General features: G+C 40.7%; 1 protein-coding gene across 1 annotated transcript; it reads right to left on the bottom strand.

Moving 5' to 3' along the window:
• Positions 1-987: 987 nt before the first annotated feature.
• LOC117502999 (cocaine- and amphetamine-regulated transcript protein-like) lies at positions 988-2,428 on the bottom strand. Its single transcript, XM_034162150.1, has 3 exons — positions 2,192-2,428; positions 1,323-1,406; positions 988-1,184 (listed from the first exon to the last, which is right to left on the bottom strand). Exons 1-3 carry the CDS (start codon positions 2,378-2,380, stop codon positions 1,077-1,079), a joined length of 381 nt encoding a protein of 126 aa, XP_034018041.1. The 5' UTR covers positions 2,381-2,428; the 3' UTR covers positions 988-1,076.
• Positions 2,429-21,124: the final 18,696 nt, after the last annotated feature.

The raw sequence follows: 21,124 nt of genomic DNA, 5'->3' as shown, positions 1-21,124 counted from the left end.
GCGCGGAGGGCTGGCCTGTTGACAGTTATGACATCTCGTCAGAACATCCAAATGTGACCCGTTACCCTGATATTATACGGTCTGAAACCCCACATGATTAACCAATCAGATTTGCAGAAAAAAAATGTAATTGGGTTAGATTGACAGATATTAGAATTCTCACTGACACATGAATTATTATGCCCATTTATTTTTTGGGATTTCTGTCAGTCTGCTAAAAGGTCAAACCATTTTCTCCACATCCTTTGGGTTTGCCGGTCTGGGACTGGTAGAAGGACCCCCCCAGCAGCTTTGCTTCAGCTCCATTTGCATGACACCTCCACATTAAATCAAACAGGGATTTTCAGTTTGAGGCAACTGAATCTAGATCCATTTTCAGCTTGTTTTGTGCACATCTCGGAGTGGCTTATTGACAGTGGATTCTGTGGGAGTAGTGATTGGCACCTATTGTCATCACAGCAATTCGACCCCCCACCGTGGGTATGACAGCACATTTCTCAGTCACATTCACTGTTTGTTATTAATAGTCAAAACCACCACAAGCACTATAATAATAATTAACACTATAAACCCACCACACACTGGATCACAATATTTTTAAGACTCATTTTTATGAAAGAATACGCATTCACTCCACTGCTTTACAAAACAAGGTGTTCCACAGGTTTATTGTAACATTTATCACTATGAATCACACGAACACATAAACAACAGAGCTCAAGTTCAAACCACGTTTTTGTTGGTCCAGACGAATATTTACTGTAATATTGCTGTAAGACTTACAGTGTGTACGTGGTTCTCAGATGCATTATTGTGTATTGTGGTCTTTTTAAAATGACAACGCTGTGGTTTTACTACACCGGTGGTGCTGAATATTCACCGAAACGTGATAATCTGCTCTCATCACGACGATGACATCCTTATAGAGACGTAGATTGTGATATATTTCACTAAAATATACTGTATGTATCATAGTACTGTATCGTTCTTGGTCTTTTCAGCTGAATCATAAAAATATTACTGTATTTACACAAGACCGTTTTCCATCTCAGTTTCACATTCAGGTCTGACAAGGCTCATAAGCACTTCAGCAGGTAGAAGTTGCAGAAAGCGCCACGTGGACAGTCACACAACTTGCCAATCCGAGCTCCTTTCCTCATGGCACACTGTTCCCCGATGTCACACTGAGGAGGAGAAGCAACAAACCCGGAGCTTTAATTCATTCTCATTCATTGCATGAGAATTACACAGAGCCACAGGAACATCATATCATTCACTTCAACGTTTTCTGTGCTGATGTGACTGCTGAGTGGGTATGTTACCGTTGGGACTTGGCCAAATTTCTTTTCCCATATAGGCAGACGTTTAGCCTGCAGCTTTTCAAGAACCTCTTGGAGAGCTCCAAGCTGCAGAAGTCATAAATGAGAAGAAGTTTAAAAAAATCATATGAACATTAATATAAATGCAAAACAGTCATTGTACTTGGAACAGAAAGAAAGAAATGAGTGTTCCAAATGAAAATAACAGTTAAAATAAGAAATGAATCAGTTATTTTTATCTTGTCATTTGAACAATGACACTGATAAAATTTACAGAATAAAGTATAATGATTAAATTGCATGAAAAATAATTAATCCAAATAATTACAAAAAAACCTCTCAAACTAAGAAATAAAGCAATCTTGTGTCATTTTAGCAGCTGTACTTTTGCCTGTCTACTCTGTCTTGATTATTAGGGACATAATTTGTCATGTACAGCCTCAATTTTATTTCATGTATATAGTGCCAAATCACAACAAAGCTGCCTCAAGGCGCCTCACACAAATAATATTAGACGTAAACGATTATTTTGACACTGTTTGACAGTTAAAAAAAAACAAAAAACAAAAAAAAAAAAACTTGATTGAAGACAAACTCTTGAATTAACCAACAGACTGAACCAGGAAAAATGTTTTAACAAGATAAATCACATCTGACACCTAAAACGTGAAAAGACAATTTAAACAACAACGATAATAACTGTTCATTCTTGGTGATCACAAGTTGAATTCAGTGTTTCTTTTCCTCTACCGATATCAGCATATTTGGCATGCAATGCATAAGAAGCGACCAGTGATAATGTGATAATGAATAGAGTTTGCGCTCCGTTTTTGCACGCGTGCCATGCGTAAAAGCGCAGATTTAAAGCTTACCAGCTGCTTTTCGCTGGTCAGGTTCGGACCTTTGGGGTAAAAGTCCCGCAGGGCTCTGGGGCTCAGCTCTTCCTCAGACTCGGTGTCCAGCATTTCTGCTCCGGCGGTGCCGGAGCGTAGCAGGAAGGTGCACAGTAGCGCACCGCCGAGCAGCATGGAGCTGTGCATGGTCGCTGTGCGCGGTAGCATGTGGTCTTTTTCCGGCTCAAATAAACACTCCCCCCCCCGGATCAAACTCCTTTTATGTGACTCCTGCCATGTTGCCCCACCTTATCCTTTGACTTTTTTCTTTTTGTCATGCGTAACAGCTGCCGTGGGTGAGTCATCCTCTCAAGGTTGCTGGGCAAAATCTGCCTCAATAAGTCATACAACAACAACAGAGGGGCCCCTCACTGGCAAAGTAATAGATTACTTGTGGTCATCACAGTAACCCCCCCCCCCCCCCCCCGCTCCCCCCCTTTCTAATGGCGTTATTTTTAAGTGTTTGATAACCATTATAAGCCAAAGAACTGAAGATGTTTAGATCTTAGTTAAGCTGGAAAACCAGGTTCACCATGAGCTCCTGCTGCTGAATAAAAAGTGACTGAAATAACGCCATACATCATGTAAATGTCAATAATCATACCAATTCCGCCAGTTCTGCAAACTTAACATGTTTGTGATATATTTTTTGCTTGAAAATGTACATTAAAGTGCTGAACAAGTGTTTTATGTTCACTCTCTGTTGTCCACCTTTAGACACCTTTAGTTTGTTAATCAGGGAAACTGGTATATATCATATAAAATAAAATGCTTTTTCTCTGAGCCTGGTAAACCAGACCCATAATTCATTCATTCATTTTTCTACACCCACTTACTTCAATGGAAGGGTCACAGGGGTCTGGAGCCTAGACAAAGCGGCAAGAGACAGGGTATATCCTGGACAGGAGGCCATTGTCTGTCACAGAGCCACATACGTACATGTATGTTCTGATCTGAAACCACAGACGTAAGAGACACAATATCCATATTTGAGACAGGAATCACGAGCGAGGACCAAATCCAGGGTGTTTTCAGTAACATGAGTCGAACCCTGAATGGATTGCTGAAATCCTAATGCATCTATGATGTCCATGAATGATTGGCACAGGGGGTCAGAAGGCTTATTTATATGAATACTGAAGTCACCAACAATCAGAATACTATCAGCACAGGTTGCCAAATTAGTGATAAACTCACCAAATTCAGCTAAAGAATTCAGAATATGGGCCCGGGGGCCTATATTTGGGAACAAAGTAAGATGTTTGAGTTTTATTCTTGGCTATATGTGGCATCCTGAGCAGTTTTGTATCACGAGGGTAGGTGGGTAGGTGGGCAACCTTCATTTAAGGGAAGGACAGCAGTAGGTTGCAGCTCGGTTTCAAATAAACCAATCATATCAAGGCGGTGTTCCATAATTAGATCATAATTAGATTAGTGATTTTGAGGACAGTGACCATATATTTGGATTTGGGGGTGGTTCCAAGTAATATATGTAAGATCTGGTTTGTAAAATTCCACATGGGCCTGAAGATAGTAGACACAGAATGTTTGACATCGCAGAAACAGCCAGTGGGCAACGTCAGTTTCAGTGTTATCCAGTGTAGTAATGGCCATTAATTTGCAAAACCTATCCCTCTATGATTTTTTTGGGTACATCTGTGAAAACAAGCCACAGTCACAACTTCAAAAATTTCCCTCCCTGGCACATAAACTACACCGTCACCATAGCGGATTTCTTGCACTAGTTTCCAAACTAAGCTAATGGACTCTACATCCTCATTAATACAAGGTCATGCACGTTCTCTAATCACCTGCTCCATGGCCTGCTGTAGAGTCCAAATGTTACCCTCCCTGTAGAACTGAAGGGTGAAGGCTGTCCAGCATCAGCAAGCCATGGCGAGCCCAGAAAGAGAGCCAGTTACAATAAATCTAAACTTTGCTGTCTGCACTACTGCACCAGCAACCTATTCAAAGATATCAGCCTGCTAATCACCTCATCATTTGCCAAGATGGGGATGGAACCAGAGACTACTACTCGATGCAGACAGGTTTCTGGCGACGGTCACAAATTCTATGTCTATGTGTACTTCTATGTCATTTTTGTGACCTGATTGTGCATGCTAACATCATTGGCGCTGACATGAACAACTACTGTGGGTATAACTAGTGTTGTGTTCCTTTGTCTGTCTGCTCTTGTGCATAGTCAGCACCCTAAGGTGATAGGCAATGTCGCATGCTCTGGACCCCAGGAATACATCTAACAATGGCTGGCATCTGTAATCGTCTGTAATTGATTTTGAAGGTTAATAGAGTACACTGTCACTAACGCACAGCATTCTGACCTGGAGATAGGGGGTAGAATAATTACCCGTGGTTTTTGGAGGCCTATTAATAGGATAAATAAGGCTGAAAAATGGCTCACAATAGGCAGTGGCGATAGTGAGCCAGGTACCACAAACTAGGCACTAAACCTTGCAGGATTTCTTCCGCATAACAACAGTACAATAGCCGTTGTCTTTAGCTGGCAGAGGTAAGCTAATGCTAATGGGTGTGCCAGCCACCCCACACAAGCTCGTCTGGAGTGCCCGTGATATCTAACTCCATGAATAAGAATCTGCCTCTATTTACGGACACTGCTGTCCAAGAGGGCCACCCCTTTCTACAATGTTCCGCAAGTTATTTTTAAAGTGTTGGTGCACTAAGAAAAGAATAAGTGAGTAGCAAAGCTAGTGCAAGTTAAACGCTAATGAGAAGATAACCACTTCTAGGACTCACACAGCAGTAAATTAATGAGCTAAAATCTGTAGCTGTTTCACTTAAAGACTAACAAAAGTAATGAACAGGTAACTAAAATAGAAAGAGACGATTGCAAGCTTGTATTAAATAGAAGAGTGCATTCAGTCTGGTTGGTGCAGTGCGGGAAAGAGGTTCCGACTGGAAACAGGTAGCAGCAGGTAGGTCCATGTTTGTCTTGTTCATTTATTCCCTTTCTGTGTCCACTATCTAAAAAGAGGGTTTGGATCCAAGCAGTTTGACAGGGGAGAGGCAGGAACCCATCTATTAATTCTTAACCTGGATATCGGACGCTCATTGGCTGAGAGCTCCTATGTTATCATTCCAATCAAGTTGTTGCACAGGTGTAACAATCTTTGAGGAGAAATGATTTTGGCAGTTGAAAAAGCAAGACTTCATCACTGAGTACCGTACGATTAACAATTCAACCTCCCTGTTTACAGCAGATTAGGAGTATGGCTTTCCCGGTTTTATTGCAGTAACTTCAGCATGTTTGAAATATTGTGCAGCATAAATCTCTGCCCCACATCAGCGATTTTTGCATCATTGCAGGAAGTGCAGAATGTCTTGATCTAGCCTTGATGTGATGACAGTACTGACATCTCTTATTCACAAAAAACTCTTCAAAATGAAACATACCAATTAAATTCCTGCATAAAAAAGTAATCTGTGAGGTAGAGCAATCACCAATGGCACTAACAGACGCTCGGGGTGTTATGGCATCCCATGCCAAAATGTCTACACAGTATATAGTTATAAATACCTTATTCTGACAGTTTTGGGAAATTTTTTGTTGTCTTTAGCTCACAGCATATTCGAGTTATGAAGGCACCCCTACTATATATATATATAATATATATATATAAAATTGTCAGTGAATAATGCCAAATAATGATGCTGAGCTCATAGTGCAGACTCTCAGCTTTAATTGAGGGTACTTATTGACATGATCCACTGCCTGTTGTTCTCATCTCCCACAGTCATTGAACTCTCCACTTCATTCCTCTCATCAGTTTCCAGTAATTATGGAATGTTTGGTCAATGACTCACCTGCTGCTACTCATGTCTAGAAGGACTTCATAAATGCTCTCCTTCCACCTCCGTGGCTGGATCACTGAGCCCCAGCCTCACGACAAATTTCTGTCTCTCCAAATTCTCTTTATCTCTATGCATTTGTGTCTCACTGCTCCCTAAATCACTTGATTATGTTCCTCATCTCATTGTATTTGTCTGATGTTTATGGTACTTGGTTCAGTGCTCATGGTTTTGTTTGTCTTGTGTTCACTAGTAAATTTTAGCATTGCAATCACCACGGGAGTTCAAAGCTGTGTCCAGTTCTGTCTAAATCATGCAAACTATATGAATTACAGCTCTTTCTGTGTGGGCCACCATGTTTTAAATGGGTAAAAAAGCCACTGGACAATGGGTTGCTGATCTGTTTGATAGCAAGGTATTATAAGATTAGTAGAGTTCAAGTAGAGTTCTGTTAAATTAGTCATTTATAAAGGGGGAAAGAATACTACATGTGCCTAGAGTAAACTGCCCTCAAAAATGGAGTGACCATGCAAGAAGGTGATGAGTGAAGATGGCCCCCAAGACACCCACAACTACTCTGATAGCGTTAAGATCTTTGGTAGCTACGACTGGAGAGGTCACGCACCTGCCTTTTGTGTGTCTTGATAGCGCCAAATCACAACAATGAGTGTTCTTCACACAAGTAAGGTCTAACCTTACCAACCCCCCCCTCCCCCCAGAGCAAGCACACAGGCGACAATGGTAAGGAAAAACTCCCTCTTATGATTTGAGGAAGAAACCTCAAGCAGACCAGACTTGTGCAAAAACATGCACAAATACCATTATACTCACAAATACACCTGCATGCCAATTTACTAGCAGTGCACAATGAGGATTTCAGCTGTCAAATGTGCAAAATAGAGCCTATCAATCAATCAATCAATCAATTTTTTTATCTAGCGCCAAATCACAACAAACAGTTGCCCCAAGGCGCTTTATATTGTAAGGCAAGGCCATACAATAATTATGTAAAACCCCAACGGTCAAAACGACCCCCTGTGAGCAAGCACTTGGCTACAGTGGGAAGGAAAACTCCCTTTTAAAAGGAAGAAACCTCCAGCAGAACCAGGCTCAGGGAGGGGCAGTCTTCTGCTGGGACTGGTTGGGGCTGAGGGAGAGAACCAGGAAAAAGACATGCTGTGGAGGGGAGCAGAGATCGATCACTAATGATTAAATGCAGAGTGGTGCATACAGAGCAAAAAGAGAAAGAAACAGTGCATCATGGGAACCCCCCAGCAGTCTACGTCTATAGCAGCATAACTAAGGGATGGTTCAGGGTCACCTGATCCAGCCCTAACTATAAGCTTTAGCAAAAAGGAAAGTTTTAAGCCTAATCTTAAAAGTAGAGAGGGTGTCTGTCTCCCTGATCTGAATTGGGAGCTGGTTCCACAGGAGAGGAGCCTGAAAGCTGAAGGCTCTGCCTCCCATTCTACTCTTACAAACTCTAGGAACTACAAGTAAGCCTGCAGTCTGAGAGCAAAGCGCTCTATTGGGGTGATATGGTACTACGAGGTCCCTAAGATAAGATGGGACCTGATTATTCAAAACCTTATAAGTAAGAAGAAGAATTTTAAATTCTATTCTAGAATTAACAGGAAGCCAATGAAGAGAGGCCAATATGGGTGAGATATGCTCTCTCCTTCTAGTCCCCGTCAGTACTCTAGCTGCAGCATTTTGAATTAACTGAAGGCTTTTTAGGGAACTTTTAGGACAACCTGATAATAATGAATTACAATAGTCCAGCCTAGAGGAAATAAATGCATGAATTAGTTTTTCAGCATCACTCTGAGACAAGACCTTTCTGATTTTAGAGATATTGCGTAATGCAAAAAAGCAGTCCTACATATTTGTTTAATATGCGCTTTGAATGACATATCCTGATCAAAAATGACTCCAAGATTTCTCACAGTATTACTAGAGGTCAGGGTAATGCCATCCACAGTAAGGATCTGGTTAGACACCATATCCTTACTGCATATAAGGATAGCCTATTGTTGTTTGCTTTTGTGAATATAAAGTTTGGGGTTTGTCGATGTGAAAGAGAACACAAATTGGTGAGGTTTGCACACACAACATGATTTATCAAGGTCAAAAGTAAATTTAACGAGTGCTGATTGTCTGTGTTTTGCAAGTTTGAAACCTTGGCCTTAATTTATTGCACTTGACAGACTGACAGAGACCTCTGCCTCTGACACAGAATAAAAAAAAGTCATTCATTGTAAATGTCAGACATTTAAATAGGTTGACACAGTTTATCTCTGTATTATATTTATAAACTGTTACAGGAATGTCTCTCCTGTGTTGCGTTCGAAAACAAGACAATATACGAACACACAAATAAAAATAAAACTCCAAATACTATCATTTTTATCAAAAGCAATAAATCGCAGTATTAATTGTCACAATTTATCTGTACATTATATTTATAAGCCATAACAGAACTAACAGCTCACCCATATTGCGTTCATAAACACAAAACAAATGCATGAAAAATAAATAAATAAAAAATAAATGCAAAACATGGTCATCATCTTTATAAAAGCAGTAAATTGCAGTATTAATAGTCACAGTTTCTCAGTTATATTTATAAACTGTTACATGAAGGGCTCACCCGTGTTGCATTCGTAAACATGACAATAAATGAACACACAAAAAATAAAACCCCAGACACTTATCATTTTTATCAAAAGCAGCTCATCTCGACAGAACACTGGCCTGACTGCAGACACACAACAGATAGGAACTAACATGTATGATTTTAGGATTTACAAACATTTTTAACCATTAAAGTTTACTCAGTTAAAAAAAAAAAATGTTAGCGGAGTGAAAGTTAGCAGAACTAATTTTAGCGGAAGCTAATTGGTCCACTGATGGTTTTCAGAGTTAGCTGAAAAGCTAATCTGCTAATGAAAAAGATAGCTTTGCTAATTAGCATTTATCGAATTAGCGGAACTGTGCCCACCACTGGGGTAACATATGTCACATGTCATAGAGAGACACTTGTTTGACCACCTTTCTGAGTTCATTAAAGGTCATTTTGCACCTGTCAATATTCCTGATAACTTCAACAAGGTGGTAGCTTTAGCCCCCAAAATGCATCAGTGTTTGCAAGAACACTGAGCAGAACAAGCCCGGACAGCCTAGATGTTGGAGAAGGAAATTAACGTGGATGGAGAGTCCTGACTGACAGAGAACTGTTGAGGTTTTCTTATTTAACGTGGGTAACCAACGAAAGTCTCAGTGAAGGACTTATTTAAAGAAGGGCACACAGCACGTGTGTCTCACTCCTCCCCAGCACTGATGCTAAGAGTGCCAGTCGGGAGCGTGGCTGTGATCGGCAAGTGAACCCAAGACGCTGCGTCCCAGTGAGTGCAACATGCAAGCTGTTAGGCCACCACCTCCCTTCAGTAAGCATCAAGTCACCTCCTTGCTTCCACATAGAAGCTATCACTGTGCTGTCAGCCTACCTGGCACATCACCTCCCAAAGGTCGGCTCTATTCACTTTTGACCTCAAGACACAAGCCATAGCCTCCCATATTTTGGATGGGTTGGCTGCTTGTGTTGTTCTTCCATCTTTATTTCCGGCGGGATCCTACTTTTTCTTCGTACAGAATAAGCACAAGACCTTTCAACCCTGCACTGACTACTGTGGGCTAAACATCAGAGGTGGGATGAAGTCACCATCATCTTACTCTCAAGTCATGAATGAGCAAGTCCCAAGTCAAGTCTCAAGTCAGCTTGCAAACAATTGATGGTCATTATGACTTGAGAGTGACTTGATGTTGACTTTGTCCCACCTCTGTTAAACATCATCAAGAACAGATACCATGTATCCTTCTTATTCTCTGCTTTTGAGCTGTTGCCAAATGCCACTATTTTCACCAAACTGAACCTCAGAAACACTTATCTGCTGAGAATATATGAGGTGCTTAGTGGAAGACCACATTTATGAGTATCTGGTTCTGCCATTTGGACTGACAAATACACATGCAGTTTTTTCAATGTTTGCTAATGATGTCCTGTGGGGACACGTTAAATATGTGGGTTTTTCTACCTTGATAAAATTCCCATCTTTTCCAGTACCTCAAGTGAGCATTTTAAGCACATAAGACAAGTCCTAAAGCGGGTTAGCACTATACCCTCACAGGAATAAGATCATGGAATCACTTCCCCCCTGTGGCTTTTCTGTGTAGAGTTTTCATGTTCTCTCCATGGTTCTCTAGTTCCTCCCACATCCAACAGACAGGTTGGAATCAAAATTTAACATGCTCCAATCATGTTGAAGACTAATCAATCATAAGGATTCAAAAAAGATGTAGTTTGGAGTATCTATGACTAAAAATTGTGGCGTTATGGAGAGCTGTTTTTTTTTTTTTAACCTTCCGCTAGGGTGATGGCACCAGATCGACCCAAGCCTTCCATCCCTGCCTCCTCAACAGAAGGCATTTCAGTAGGTTTGAGGAAATCCTCAAAATGTTCTTTCCATTACCTGACGATATCCTCAGTCCAGTTTAGCAGTTCTTCACCCTTGCTGAACACAGCCTGGACTCAGAATTGTCTACTTTCCTGAATCAACTGAGAGTTTGCTGGAACTTGCTTGGACTTGCTGACCGAAAACCATTCTCTATGGCTTCTCCAAACTGCTCCAACAGTTTTTGCTTCAAACCACCACTGCGGCCACAGTCCTTCTGGCCTGTCAGTACCTGTCCATGATTCCTGTGACCTCTGTGCCAACTGGACATCATGAAAGACTTCCTTCTTCTGTTTGATGGCTTTCCTTACCACAGATGTCCACCAGCGGGTTCTTGGGTTGCTGCCACGACAAGTACCGACAACCATCTGGCCACAGCTCAAAGCAGCCTCCTCATCAATGGAGGCCTTGAACATGGACCACTCAGGTCTTCCACCAAATATTCTCAGAAAACGACATTTTTAGGCCTTCCAGGTCAGTTTGGTGGCTTACCCGGCTACCTGACCATAGACCAAGACACATGGTCACTGGTCTGATGACAGTATTACAAAATTGATCATTGACCCTTGACCTAGGATACTCTGGTACCAAGTGTACTTGTGTTCATTATGGACAATCCATAACCAACAGGAGTCCAACAACAAAGCACCACATGGATTCAGATTAAGTGGGCTGTTCCTCCCAATCACTCTCCTCCATGTTTCTCAATCACTACCCACATGAGCACTGAAGTCCCCAGTAGAGTAGAGTAGTCCCCCCTGTGGAGTTACATCAGGAAGGGCATCTGGTGTAAAACCTATGCCAAATCAACATGCTGATCCTCACATCTGCTGTGGTGACCCCAAGTGAAAAAAGGGACACACTGAACAAACGTACTTACTGCTTTCCCTCTGTCCATGTAATCCCAAGCATCTCCAATTCATATTTCAGGTTTTCCTCTCACTGGTGCACCGTGCACTGCTTTGGTTTATTGACAATGTCCATGCACTTCACATTGCCCTTGTTTACGATCACTTCATTCTGGCAGCACACAATTTCCTGTCACTCATTAGATTTCATTTCCTTCATCGGTCTCCCTGACAACAAATGTCACACCTGCTCTGATTGTCCGTGTCCTTCTGTGTCTTGTTGTTTTAGTAGCTGGGCTTTTTACAGATACAGACAGGGCCAGATAGTCAAGGTTTGTGAGTCAGATCCTGTTTGTGGACTTCACGGTTAAGAACCTGCTGCCTCACCCTCCCGAGTTCCTGTACTTCTGAGTTCCTTGATTCTGAATGGTTACAATGTGAGAGAAGTATCCACTCTCTTACTTGACTGTGATTTTGCCAACTCCATGTTCTGACATAATTTTCATCAAATGCTGATTATGAGTCCTCCATCTGGGTTACTGCCACTGAAGAGATAATTAAAGTTTAACTAATCTCATAGCTTGTTCTAAGGTTTAGTTTTTCTGACTTTTACCTTTTGAGCAAGCTGCAAATTCAATTAACATCTGTGATTGGTTTGACTCTTGTTTCCAAGATTCCAGGAGTGGTGTTCAGTTACTGAGTTTGCCATTTAAGTTCAACAACTTCTTAAGAAACAACTTCAAACATCTAAATAAACTTAAGATTTCATAAAACGTCTTCTTCTATGCTTACTGGCAAACCAGCTTAGATGTGCATGCCACCACCTACTGTATCAGAGTGTGTGAATCATGACATTAATTATTCTAGATTAATATAGTACAGGACGTGAAACAATGAAATTTAAAAAAAATATAACTTCGGAAACGTCTTAGGAAACAGAACAAGTTTGATAGTTTCAGCATAGTAATACAGCACTTCCAAATGACTTACTTAAATATTTTTTGAGTAATTTGTGATTTTAACTAACCAGTAAACAATGGATGTTGTGTTGCAATGGACCATGGGAGTTTGAGATTTTGAGGTTTTAAATGTTGCTCTTGTGGTTCATGTTAGTTTAACAGTGTTGTTAGTGTTATTGATATATTGTTTTTGTAGCTCAATTGATTTAGTTAAATGTTATGTTGCCGTTACCATGAATGACTTAAGTGTCATGTTGGTACCATAAGTGAAATGTGTCGTGCTATTAATGTCTTCTGCCACCATCTCTGTTTGACAAATTAAAAGCACCTGCTTGCAGCAGATTGCAGAAAGACAAAAAGCTGTGTGTGTGTGTGTGTGTGTGTGTGTGTGTGTGTGTGTGTGTGTGTGTGTGTGTGTGTGTGTGTGTGTGTGTGCGTGCGTGTGCGTGTACATCCATGCGTGTAATTTTGATCACGCGCAAACTGTGGAGAGCTGACAACTGCTGTTTGTTATGGTTATGTATTTTGGGTCAAGGATGAACAGCGCCAGAACTGAACATTGATAGGATTAATTAGGACAAGCTCCATATATTAGATGACAACACTGAACAATGGACATGGATATTTATATTCTGGACTAACGCGTCATTCCAGCAGGGGGCAGTAAATCGTCTATATTTTAAAAGCGTGAGTGTGTACATGATTTTATGCAGTAAGCTCAAGTACATAAAATAATTGTAAATATGTTAAAAATGCATGGATGACACAAAGTGAAAGCACTTATTTCCATTGTGGTCCTTTTAAAAATCATATGACAAAACAGAAGTAAAAATAAAATAATAATGATAATAACAGTGTGTATATTATAACAAGAACCGAAACAATTTATACAGTAAATTGCCATTACAAAAGTAATTAGCAGGAAATAAAAGGGTTGAGTTCTTCAAAAAACTGTTCAGTTCTAAGGTTATCAACACTAACTAATCTATCCGTTTCTGTGTAGGCTCTCAGTTGTCCAGGTGGTTTCCATAGTAGAGAAGCTTGAATCTTCGACTGGACTGGGTTGCTTGACGTGAGGATGTTTCGCTTCAAATCACAGAAGCTTCCTCAGCTAAAATCCCTAGTTACAAACAGAGCAGTGTAGTGTATTATATCAGATTTTAGGAAAACTGTAATGAACACTACATAGGTGAGACTAAGCAACCTTTAAACAAGAGGCTATACCAGCACCGCAGAGAGATCGCCAGTGGACCTCAGTCTGCAGTTCATCTCCACCTGAAAGACACTAACCACACATTTGAGGACAAGGAAGTTAAAATCTTAGCCAGAGAGAAGAAATGGTTTGAGAGAGGTGTCAAGGAAGCATTCTTTGTAAAACAGTTGAAACCCAGCCTTAACCGGGGGGCGGGTCTCAGACACGCTTTGTCCCTGTTTACAATGGGGTACTCAGGTCAAAGCAGTTTCAGTTTCTTTTGTTCATGGTAATGAGTCATTCACGTCATCAGGAGAGTTGTCAAGGGAGCCATCAGGGGAGGCTTCCATCCCATCATTAGGAGAGTGCTAACTAGAGCACAATAGGTGCTAATTAGAGCTATTGTTTAGTCACTAGTCTATAGCAGTCGGCCTCTCGGTAGGAGGGGTCTGGTTAGGTTTAAAACTCCAGCTTTTGTTGGCTTCTGGTTTATTCTTCTCTACAAGAGTCAAGACAGAAGTCAGACTACCAGAGCAAGAATTTTAGCTGAGGAAGCTTCTGTGATTTGAAGCGAAACGTCCTCACGTCAAGCAACCCAGTCCAGTCGAAGATTCAAGCTTCTCTACTAACTAATCTAGTGTTGCCCACCGGCAACACGCTGGTTGCCTTTTTTTCTTGACTTTTTGTGTTTTCTTTCTTTGAAATAAACTCATCTAATTGAGTTAATGAATTAATAAATTTTCATTCATTTATGCTTGCATGAGGATTTTGAATTTGTGATGTGAAGTAAGGTGATTTTTTTTTGGGGGGGGGGGGGGGGGTGCCTTGGCAAATCCCAGTATCAGGGCTTTGTTAACGCTGCCTTTAACCTGAAGTGAACCTTCTCCAAGTTGATTAAACAAACTCAAATCAAATGTTCTGGAACCAAAAATTCAGTGTTTCCTGTCTTATGTTAAATCAACTCAGAGTTCAGAGACAGACTCAGAGTTTGTTGAACCTCCTTTCTGAAGCAGGACCAAGGCTTTTGTCAAATTATTACAAAGTGTCTGAGACTCTGCATCCTGGTGACCAACAATAGAATGGAAACATGCCCAACATGGAACTTGATCAAGGACTTCATGAGGTGACCTTGTGTACAGAATTTCAACTTGATAGACAAAGTCTTTGCAAGGATACCAACCTTACCTAACCTTACCAACCCCCAGAACAAGCACACAGGCAACAGTGGTAAGGAAAATCTCCATCTGATTATTTGAGGAAGAAACCTCAAGCAGACCAGACTCAGGGATGACCCTCTGCTTGGGCCATGCTACAGACACATTCAACAATACAAACATACAGGAAATTTTCAGAGTCCAGAATGGGATGCTAGTTGGGGGGTCCACAAATCTCATCTATTTCATGACCATTGCAGAAGACACCCACTCCCACTTCTGGATGGAGCTGCACCTCGGACAGAAAGAAAAAAAAAAGAATCAGTCTGTAGGTATAATTTGTCAGCATTATTTGAATTTGAATTAATTTATTTATTCAGCACACAGATCAACAATAACAAAAACTTATTTAAAAGAACAAATTAACAGTGTACCTGTGTGGTCGAAAGGGTGTAGGCAGAAGCGAAGCTTCTAAATACCCTCCCCTTATACCATAGAAAATGAAGAATGTACACACACACACACACACACACATATATATATATATATATATATATATATACACTCATAACAACAATAGCAAAGAAATGTGCAATTAAGTAAAGACAAAGCCAGAAGAAATACTAAGGTGATCACCGGCTACGAGACCTAAGCTTCACTAATAAAAGTTTAGATAAAGTTGAGTTAAGAGCTCTCTACACCTGCTCTACCTTCAGCGACACAGGTAAACGTGATGCAGAGCCCATTCCAAATAGATTAGAAGTAAACTTATTTATAACTGTCATTTTTACATTAAAATGCATTCAGTAACAAAGCACAGTATAATCAGAGAAAACACAACAACAATCCACCTGTCTCCTTAAACGTATTCTTCTGGAAGTTCTAAAACGTGTACTTTGCTGTGACGTATCCCTGATTAACACATTTCCATTCTTGTTTTTACTTCTAACGTGTTCTGCAGCCGACAGCCGCAACAACTGAATCCACAGCATCTGAACAAATGAACACACAAGTAAAAAGGTGGTCGCAGCTCATTTCATGTTCGTACTACGCTTCAGCTTCACTCTGCAGCACTGATCAGTGCTGCCTGGCAGCAGAGGCGGACGAGCAGGAAGCTTTGACTCTGCTGGAGGCTGCGTGACTCATATCTCGCTCTCTGCTTTTAATGACTGAGGGAACAATCTTCCATTCGTTCACAACAACCGCTCTTTTTCCATTCACAACCACGGCTTCATTAGTTTTGGCCCCCGACACTCATTTCCTATCGGCCCATAAGGCTGCAAGGACGCGTTTACATGCAGGTGTTATCCTTGCTGGCTTTGATGTTGTGTTGATGATGTGCAGGAATGTTGCCGGACACATCTTCATTCAGATTGTGTTTTCTCAGGTAACAAGCCGACCAAGGTTTATTTAGAGTTGGCGAATTCAAGGTTCCAGCTCATGACAAACAGACATCTTAGAATGTCAGTTTTAAGAAAGGAAACACAAAGATATAAAGCTTCAAGAGAGCTTTAGCACAAAAAACACAAGTTTTAACAAAAGCAAAAACAGCAGGTAGAAAAATAGAAGACAATTATGGCAAAATTATGCAAACACACACACACACACACACACACACACTCATCTTCAACTGCTTAGTCCAATTAAGGGTCGCGGGGGGTTGGAGCCTATCCCAGCAGTCATAGAGCCAGTCTGTCACAGCGCCACAAACAGTCAAACAAACACATTCACACCCACTCGCACACCTACGGATAATTTAAAGATCCCAATCCACCTAACCCGCATGTCTCTGGATGTGGGAGGAAACCGGAGCACCCGGAGGAAACCCACGTAAACAAGGGGCAAACATGCAAACGCCATACAGAAAGGCCACAGGCAGGAACTGAACCCATGACCTTCTCGCTGTGAGGCAACAGTGCTAACCACTAAGCCACCGTGCTGCCGTAAAATTATGCACTGAAAACAAAATTTACTTTGACTATACAACTTCTTGTTTTCAGTGACGGTTCTGTAGTGTGTTGGATGCAGCGATGAGCTCACCCAATCCCTGACCTCACCTGATTATTGGTGCACCTTTAAAAACACGGGGGGTTTATTTTGGAATGTCCTACAAAACGCTGTCGTTTTGTTGCTCCAACAATCTTCATTCAAGTAAATAATTTACAAGTTAATGCTTAATTTTCTTAACTTGGAAAGAAGCCTATTTCAGAGCGTCTGCAATAAAACAAATATTAGGTTTTGCTGCACTGCTGACTGATTTAAAATACTAAATCACTACACACATTAGACGCTGTAGTGCCCATTTAGGTGAATTAAATGCTGCCCATGAAGTAGTTGTTGATTCCAGGTTGCCTGAATCCTCTAAATTTATTATGGTCATTAAATTAAGTGAAGCCCCTTGTATTGGTTTATCTGTTTCCAATATGCCCAATAGTCATTTGTTTACAAAGCATCTAATCAAGGCGCAAGAGCCTGTTTGTGTATGTAATTAGTATTAGCCCAAATATAGGATGAACATGATTATAAGATGCATTTCCCACAGATTTTTTTGTCTTCCTGCATAAAACCATGTAGAAAATAAAAAAAACATTAAAATTAGAAATTGGATCCTATGATCACATGCTGAACTGATTCTGTCTGAGCACAATGCACACATAATAGTAAGTAAAATTTACTTATATAGCACAGAGCGGGCTGCTGCCTCAACTTTATCTAAATTCTGGGTCTTTTAGTGAAGCTTAGGGCTAATGGCCGGCGATCACCTAGTGTTTCTTCTGTTCTTCTTCTTGCTTAATGCTGAGAAATTATACTGTATTTGTTGTCTTTTCGATGCCTGATTCTGTTTTTTCTTCTCTGTTTGAGGTGCAGCTCCATCCAGAGATGGGTGTAGTGTCTGTTTCTGCAACCCTCCTGTCTTGTGCACCAGCAATATTTCCTGTATATTCGTTTTGTAAATTGTTTTGTCAATTGTGTGGGTAGCATGGCCCAAGCAGAGTGTCACCCCTTTGAGTCTGGTCTGCTTGAGGTTTCTTCCTCAAATCATCAGAGGGAGATTTTCTTTACCACTGTTACCTGTGTGCTTGCTCTGAGGGTTGGTCAGGTTAGACCTTACTTGTGTGAAGCGCTTTGAGGCAACTTTGTTGTGATAAGTGCTATATAAATGAAATAAATTCATTTAAATTAAATAGCACTTATCACAGGTAATAATCACAAAGTGCTTCACAAGAAACTGCAGAAATAAAATCAAAACATATAAATATACAAAAAAAATACGAGATCTATTAGATAAGAAACCAACACTTTTATTTATTTATTTATTTTAACTATATGGATTTGAATGACGTGCGATTACACCAATCATGCTTGAACCCTCGTGCGCATGCGTGAGTTTTTTCACGCGTGTCGGTGACGTCATTTCACTGTGGGCAGGCCTTGAGTGAGATGTGGTCCAGCCCTCTCGGCTGAATTCCTTTGTTTCACATGCTGCTCGAGACGGCACGCTTGCTTTATCAAACTTTTTTCTGGACCTGTGAGGAATATCCGAGTGGACACTATTCGAGAAATTTAGCTGGTTTTCTGTGAAAAGTTTAATGGCTGATGAGAGATTATGGGGTGTTTCTGTCACTGTAAGGACTTCCCACGGAGCGGGACGTTGCGCAGCGCTTCCAGGCGCCGTCGTCGGCCTGTTTCGACCTGAAAACATCCTAATTTAAGGCTTAATTCACCCAGGACATCGTGAGAGAACAGAGAAGATTCAGAAGAGGCCGGCATGAGGACTTTATGCGGACATTCCACTGTTTAAGGACATTTTTAATGAAAGACGTGCGCGCAAATTCGTGTGCGCCGCGACAGGAAAAACACCTCCGTGTTGAAAACCATTTGTAAAATTCAGGCGGCTTTTGATGGCTTTCAACAAGTGAGTACTGAGAAATTGTTTAACAGCTTGGGCATGTTCCAACTTGCCCGTTAAGGTTTCCAACGGAGGTGTTTTTCCTGTCGCGACCCCCCGCAGTCGGGTCCGGTCCGACATGCGACTCTACCCGCACGTTCTTTCATTACAAAATGTTGGTTAACAATGGAATGTCCGAATAAACTCCTCATGCCGACTTCTTCTGAAAGTTCTCTGTTCTCTGACGACTTACTGGGTCAACAGAGCCTGAAATGTGGAAGTTTTCAACTTGAAACGGCGAGACGCTGCCGCCTCGAAGCGCAGATCGCCGTCAGGCGCCGTGGGCCGTCCTTAAAGCGACACTACCAGACCAAAATCTCTCATCAGCCGTTAAAATTTTTACCGAAACCAGCTGAATTTATCGAATGGTGTCCACTCAGTTGTGCCTTACAGTTTTGAAAAAATTTTGATCAAACAAAGCAGCAGTATCTGAGCCATTCCTAAACAATGAAAAAATCGACGAGAGGGTGGGCGACTCCTCACTCAAAGAGTGCCCACAGGCGAATGACGTAACCAACAGGCGTGAAAAAACTCTCGCATGCCCACGAGGGTTCAAGCATGTCTGATGTAATCACACGTGATTCAAATCCATATGGTTTTTGAAAAAAATAATAAGGTCGGATACTTTTCTAATAGACCTCGTATATAAAAACAGCATAAGAAAAATGAGTCTAGCTTAAAGATTGTATAAGTGTCTTCGGCTGCTTTTTAAACGTAAAGACAGAGTCCTGGTATGACTGAATGAAACGATCGAACCCCACAAGTTTTAAAACGAGTGGTCAGGACCATCAGCAACCTCTAACCTGATGACCTAAGGACCCAGAAAGAAGAATAAAGTTTCAGCAGGTCTGTGATGTACTGGGCCCTAAAAGTTGAAAGAATTTTCTTTAATGAATTCTAAAATTTACTGGCAGCCAGTGAAGAGATGCACAAAACTGGAGTAATGTGAACTCTCCTGTCTGTGTCACTTAAAAGTCTAGCATCAGCATTCTGTAGAGACTGATGCCGTTCCAAAACAGATTTAAGACAAGCAAAAAGCCCATTACAATAATCCAAATGAGACAAAAGCATGAATAATCATCTCCAGTTCAGACTTCGACACCAGCGGTTCATGTTTTGAAATAGTCCTTAGATCATAAAAATAACTTTCAACCAGATGTTTTGAATTATGTCTGTGGGACATTGAACTGTCAAAGACATCACCCTGATTTCTAAGACTCAGCTGAACAGAGGAGCCTAAGAATCCAGACAGACGTTGACTTATTGCAGTGCACTGTTGAGTCTTGTTTGACCTGTTCTAAGTTGGCTGATAATTGCTTCTTCCTTTCCCTTTTGTTCTATCTGTCTCCTAACACCCACATGCTGTTTGTGCAGATGTCATCCTGTATTATTCATGTCCCAGTGGTCCTGCCATGTATTTTCCATTTGACCCTTTATTATTGTTTTGACCTGCTTTACCAAATGAAATTATCACATCAACTATCTGACATTTACTGACTGTTTTGCCAATATGTCTACATCTTCCACATTTATGCTTATGTATTCTGTATATTATGTGATATGTTGCATATTCTGAACTTCTATCACCAAACTGACAATTTATACATGAAACTGACATTACAAGAATAACAAAATTGCATGCTATAGTTGAAGACTTAGGTCTATGGATTTCTTATTACTTTCGGGGTTGTGTGTTGTGTGCCAGTATTGTCTGGTTATATTTTGTAAATATGAGTTCATTGACTAAGTTTGCACGTTTTTTCTTTTTGGTATTGTCATCGTGTGCGCGTATGTACTTGTATGTACATGTAGGCATGCATACGTGTATATATCTGCGTATGCATGTATGTGTGTGTATATACATGTGTGTATGTATCTATATATATATATAATGTATATGTGCGTGTAATGAGACTGTGTAGATATGTATTTATGAAATTTTGTTTGTGTGTATATGTGTGTTATTTTTTAGTATAAGGGGTGGGTATTTATAAGCTCTGCTTCTGCCCTCACCCTTTCGGCCATGCAGGACTTTTGTAAAGTTGCTTTGTTATGAGTTTTTTTGTTTTTGTTGTTGAATTGTGTGCTGAATAAACTCATTCATTCATTCATTCATTCAAATATGCAAGGTTGCTTTAGCGCTACTTTCCATTTACCTTGGAAGTTGCAGCTTTTAACTGTGAATAACAGCTGGATTGTAAAGTGCTACAAAAAATATTTGTCCATCAAAGAGTCCTTATGGAAGAGAACAGATGGTGGAGAAGCTACTTTAGTGTTTTAATTTGTAGGCAGTGTAACCAGTCAGTCACTGTTAGCAGCATCGAGCGGGTTAGCCAATATTAGCCGCACCAGTTAAAAAAACAACACAACACAATATTTCATGCATAAAAATGTAGCAGAAACATGTCCACAGACAGTATTAGGACGGCACTGTGTGTATGATTTATTTAATTGGAGACAACAAAGACAAT

The sequence above is a fragment of the Thalassophryne amazonica genome, chromosome 2, assembly GCF_902500255.1.
Source record: "Thalassophryne amazonica chromosome 2, fThaAma1.1, whole genome shotgun sequence".
NCBI lineage: Eukaryota > Metazoa > Chordata > Actinopteri > Batrachoidiformes > Batrachoididae > Thalassophryne > Thalassophryne amazonica.
This window is presented reverse-complemented; position numbering and strand designations above follow the sequence as displayed.

Coding starts and splice junctions, on each gene's coding strand:
- LOC117502999 (XM_034162150.1), bottom strand. CDS start 2,380: ATGCTACCGCGCACAGCGACCATGCACAGCTCCATGCTGCTCGGCGGT. Junction 1,407..2,191: donor TGACCAGCGAAAAGCAGCTG/GTAAGCTTTAAA, acceptor TGACTTCTGCAG/CTTGGAGCTCTCCAAGAGGT. Junction 1,185..1,322: donor AATTTGGCCAAGTCCCAACG/GTAACATACCCA, acceptor TCTCCTCCTCAG/TGTGACATCGGGGAACAGTG.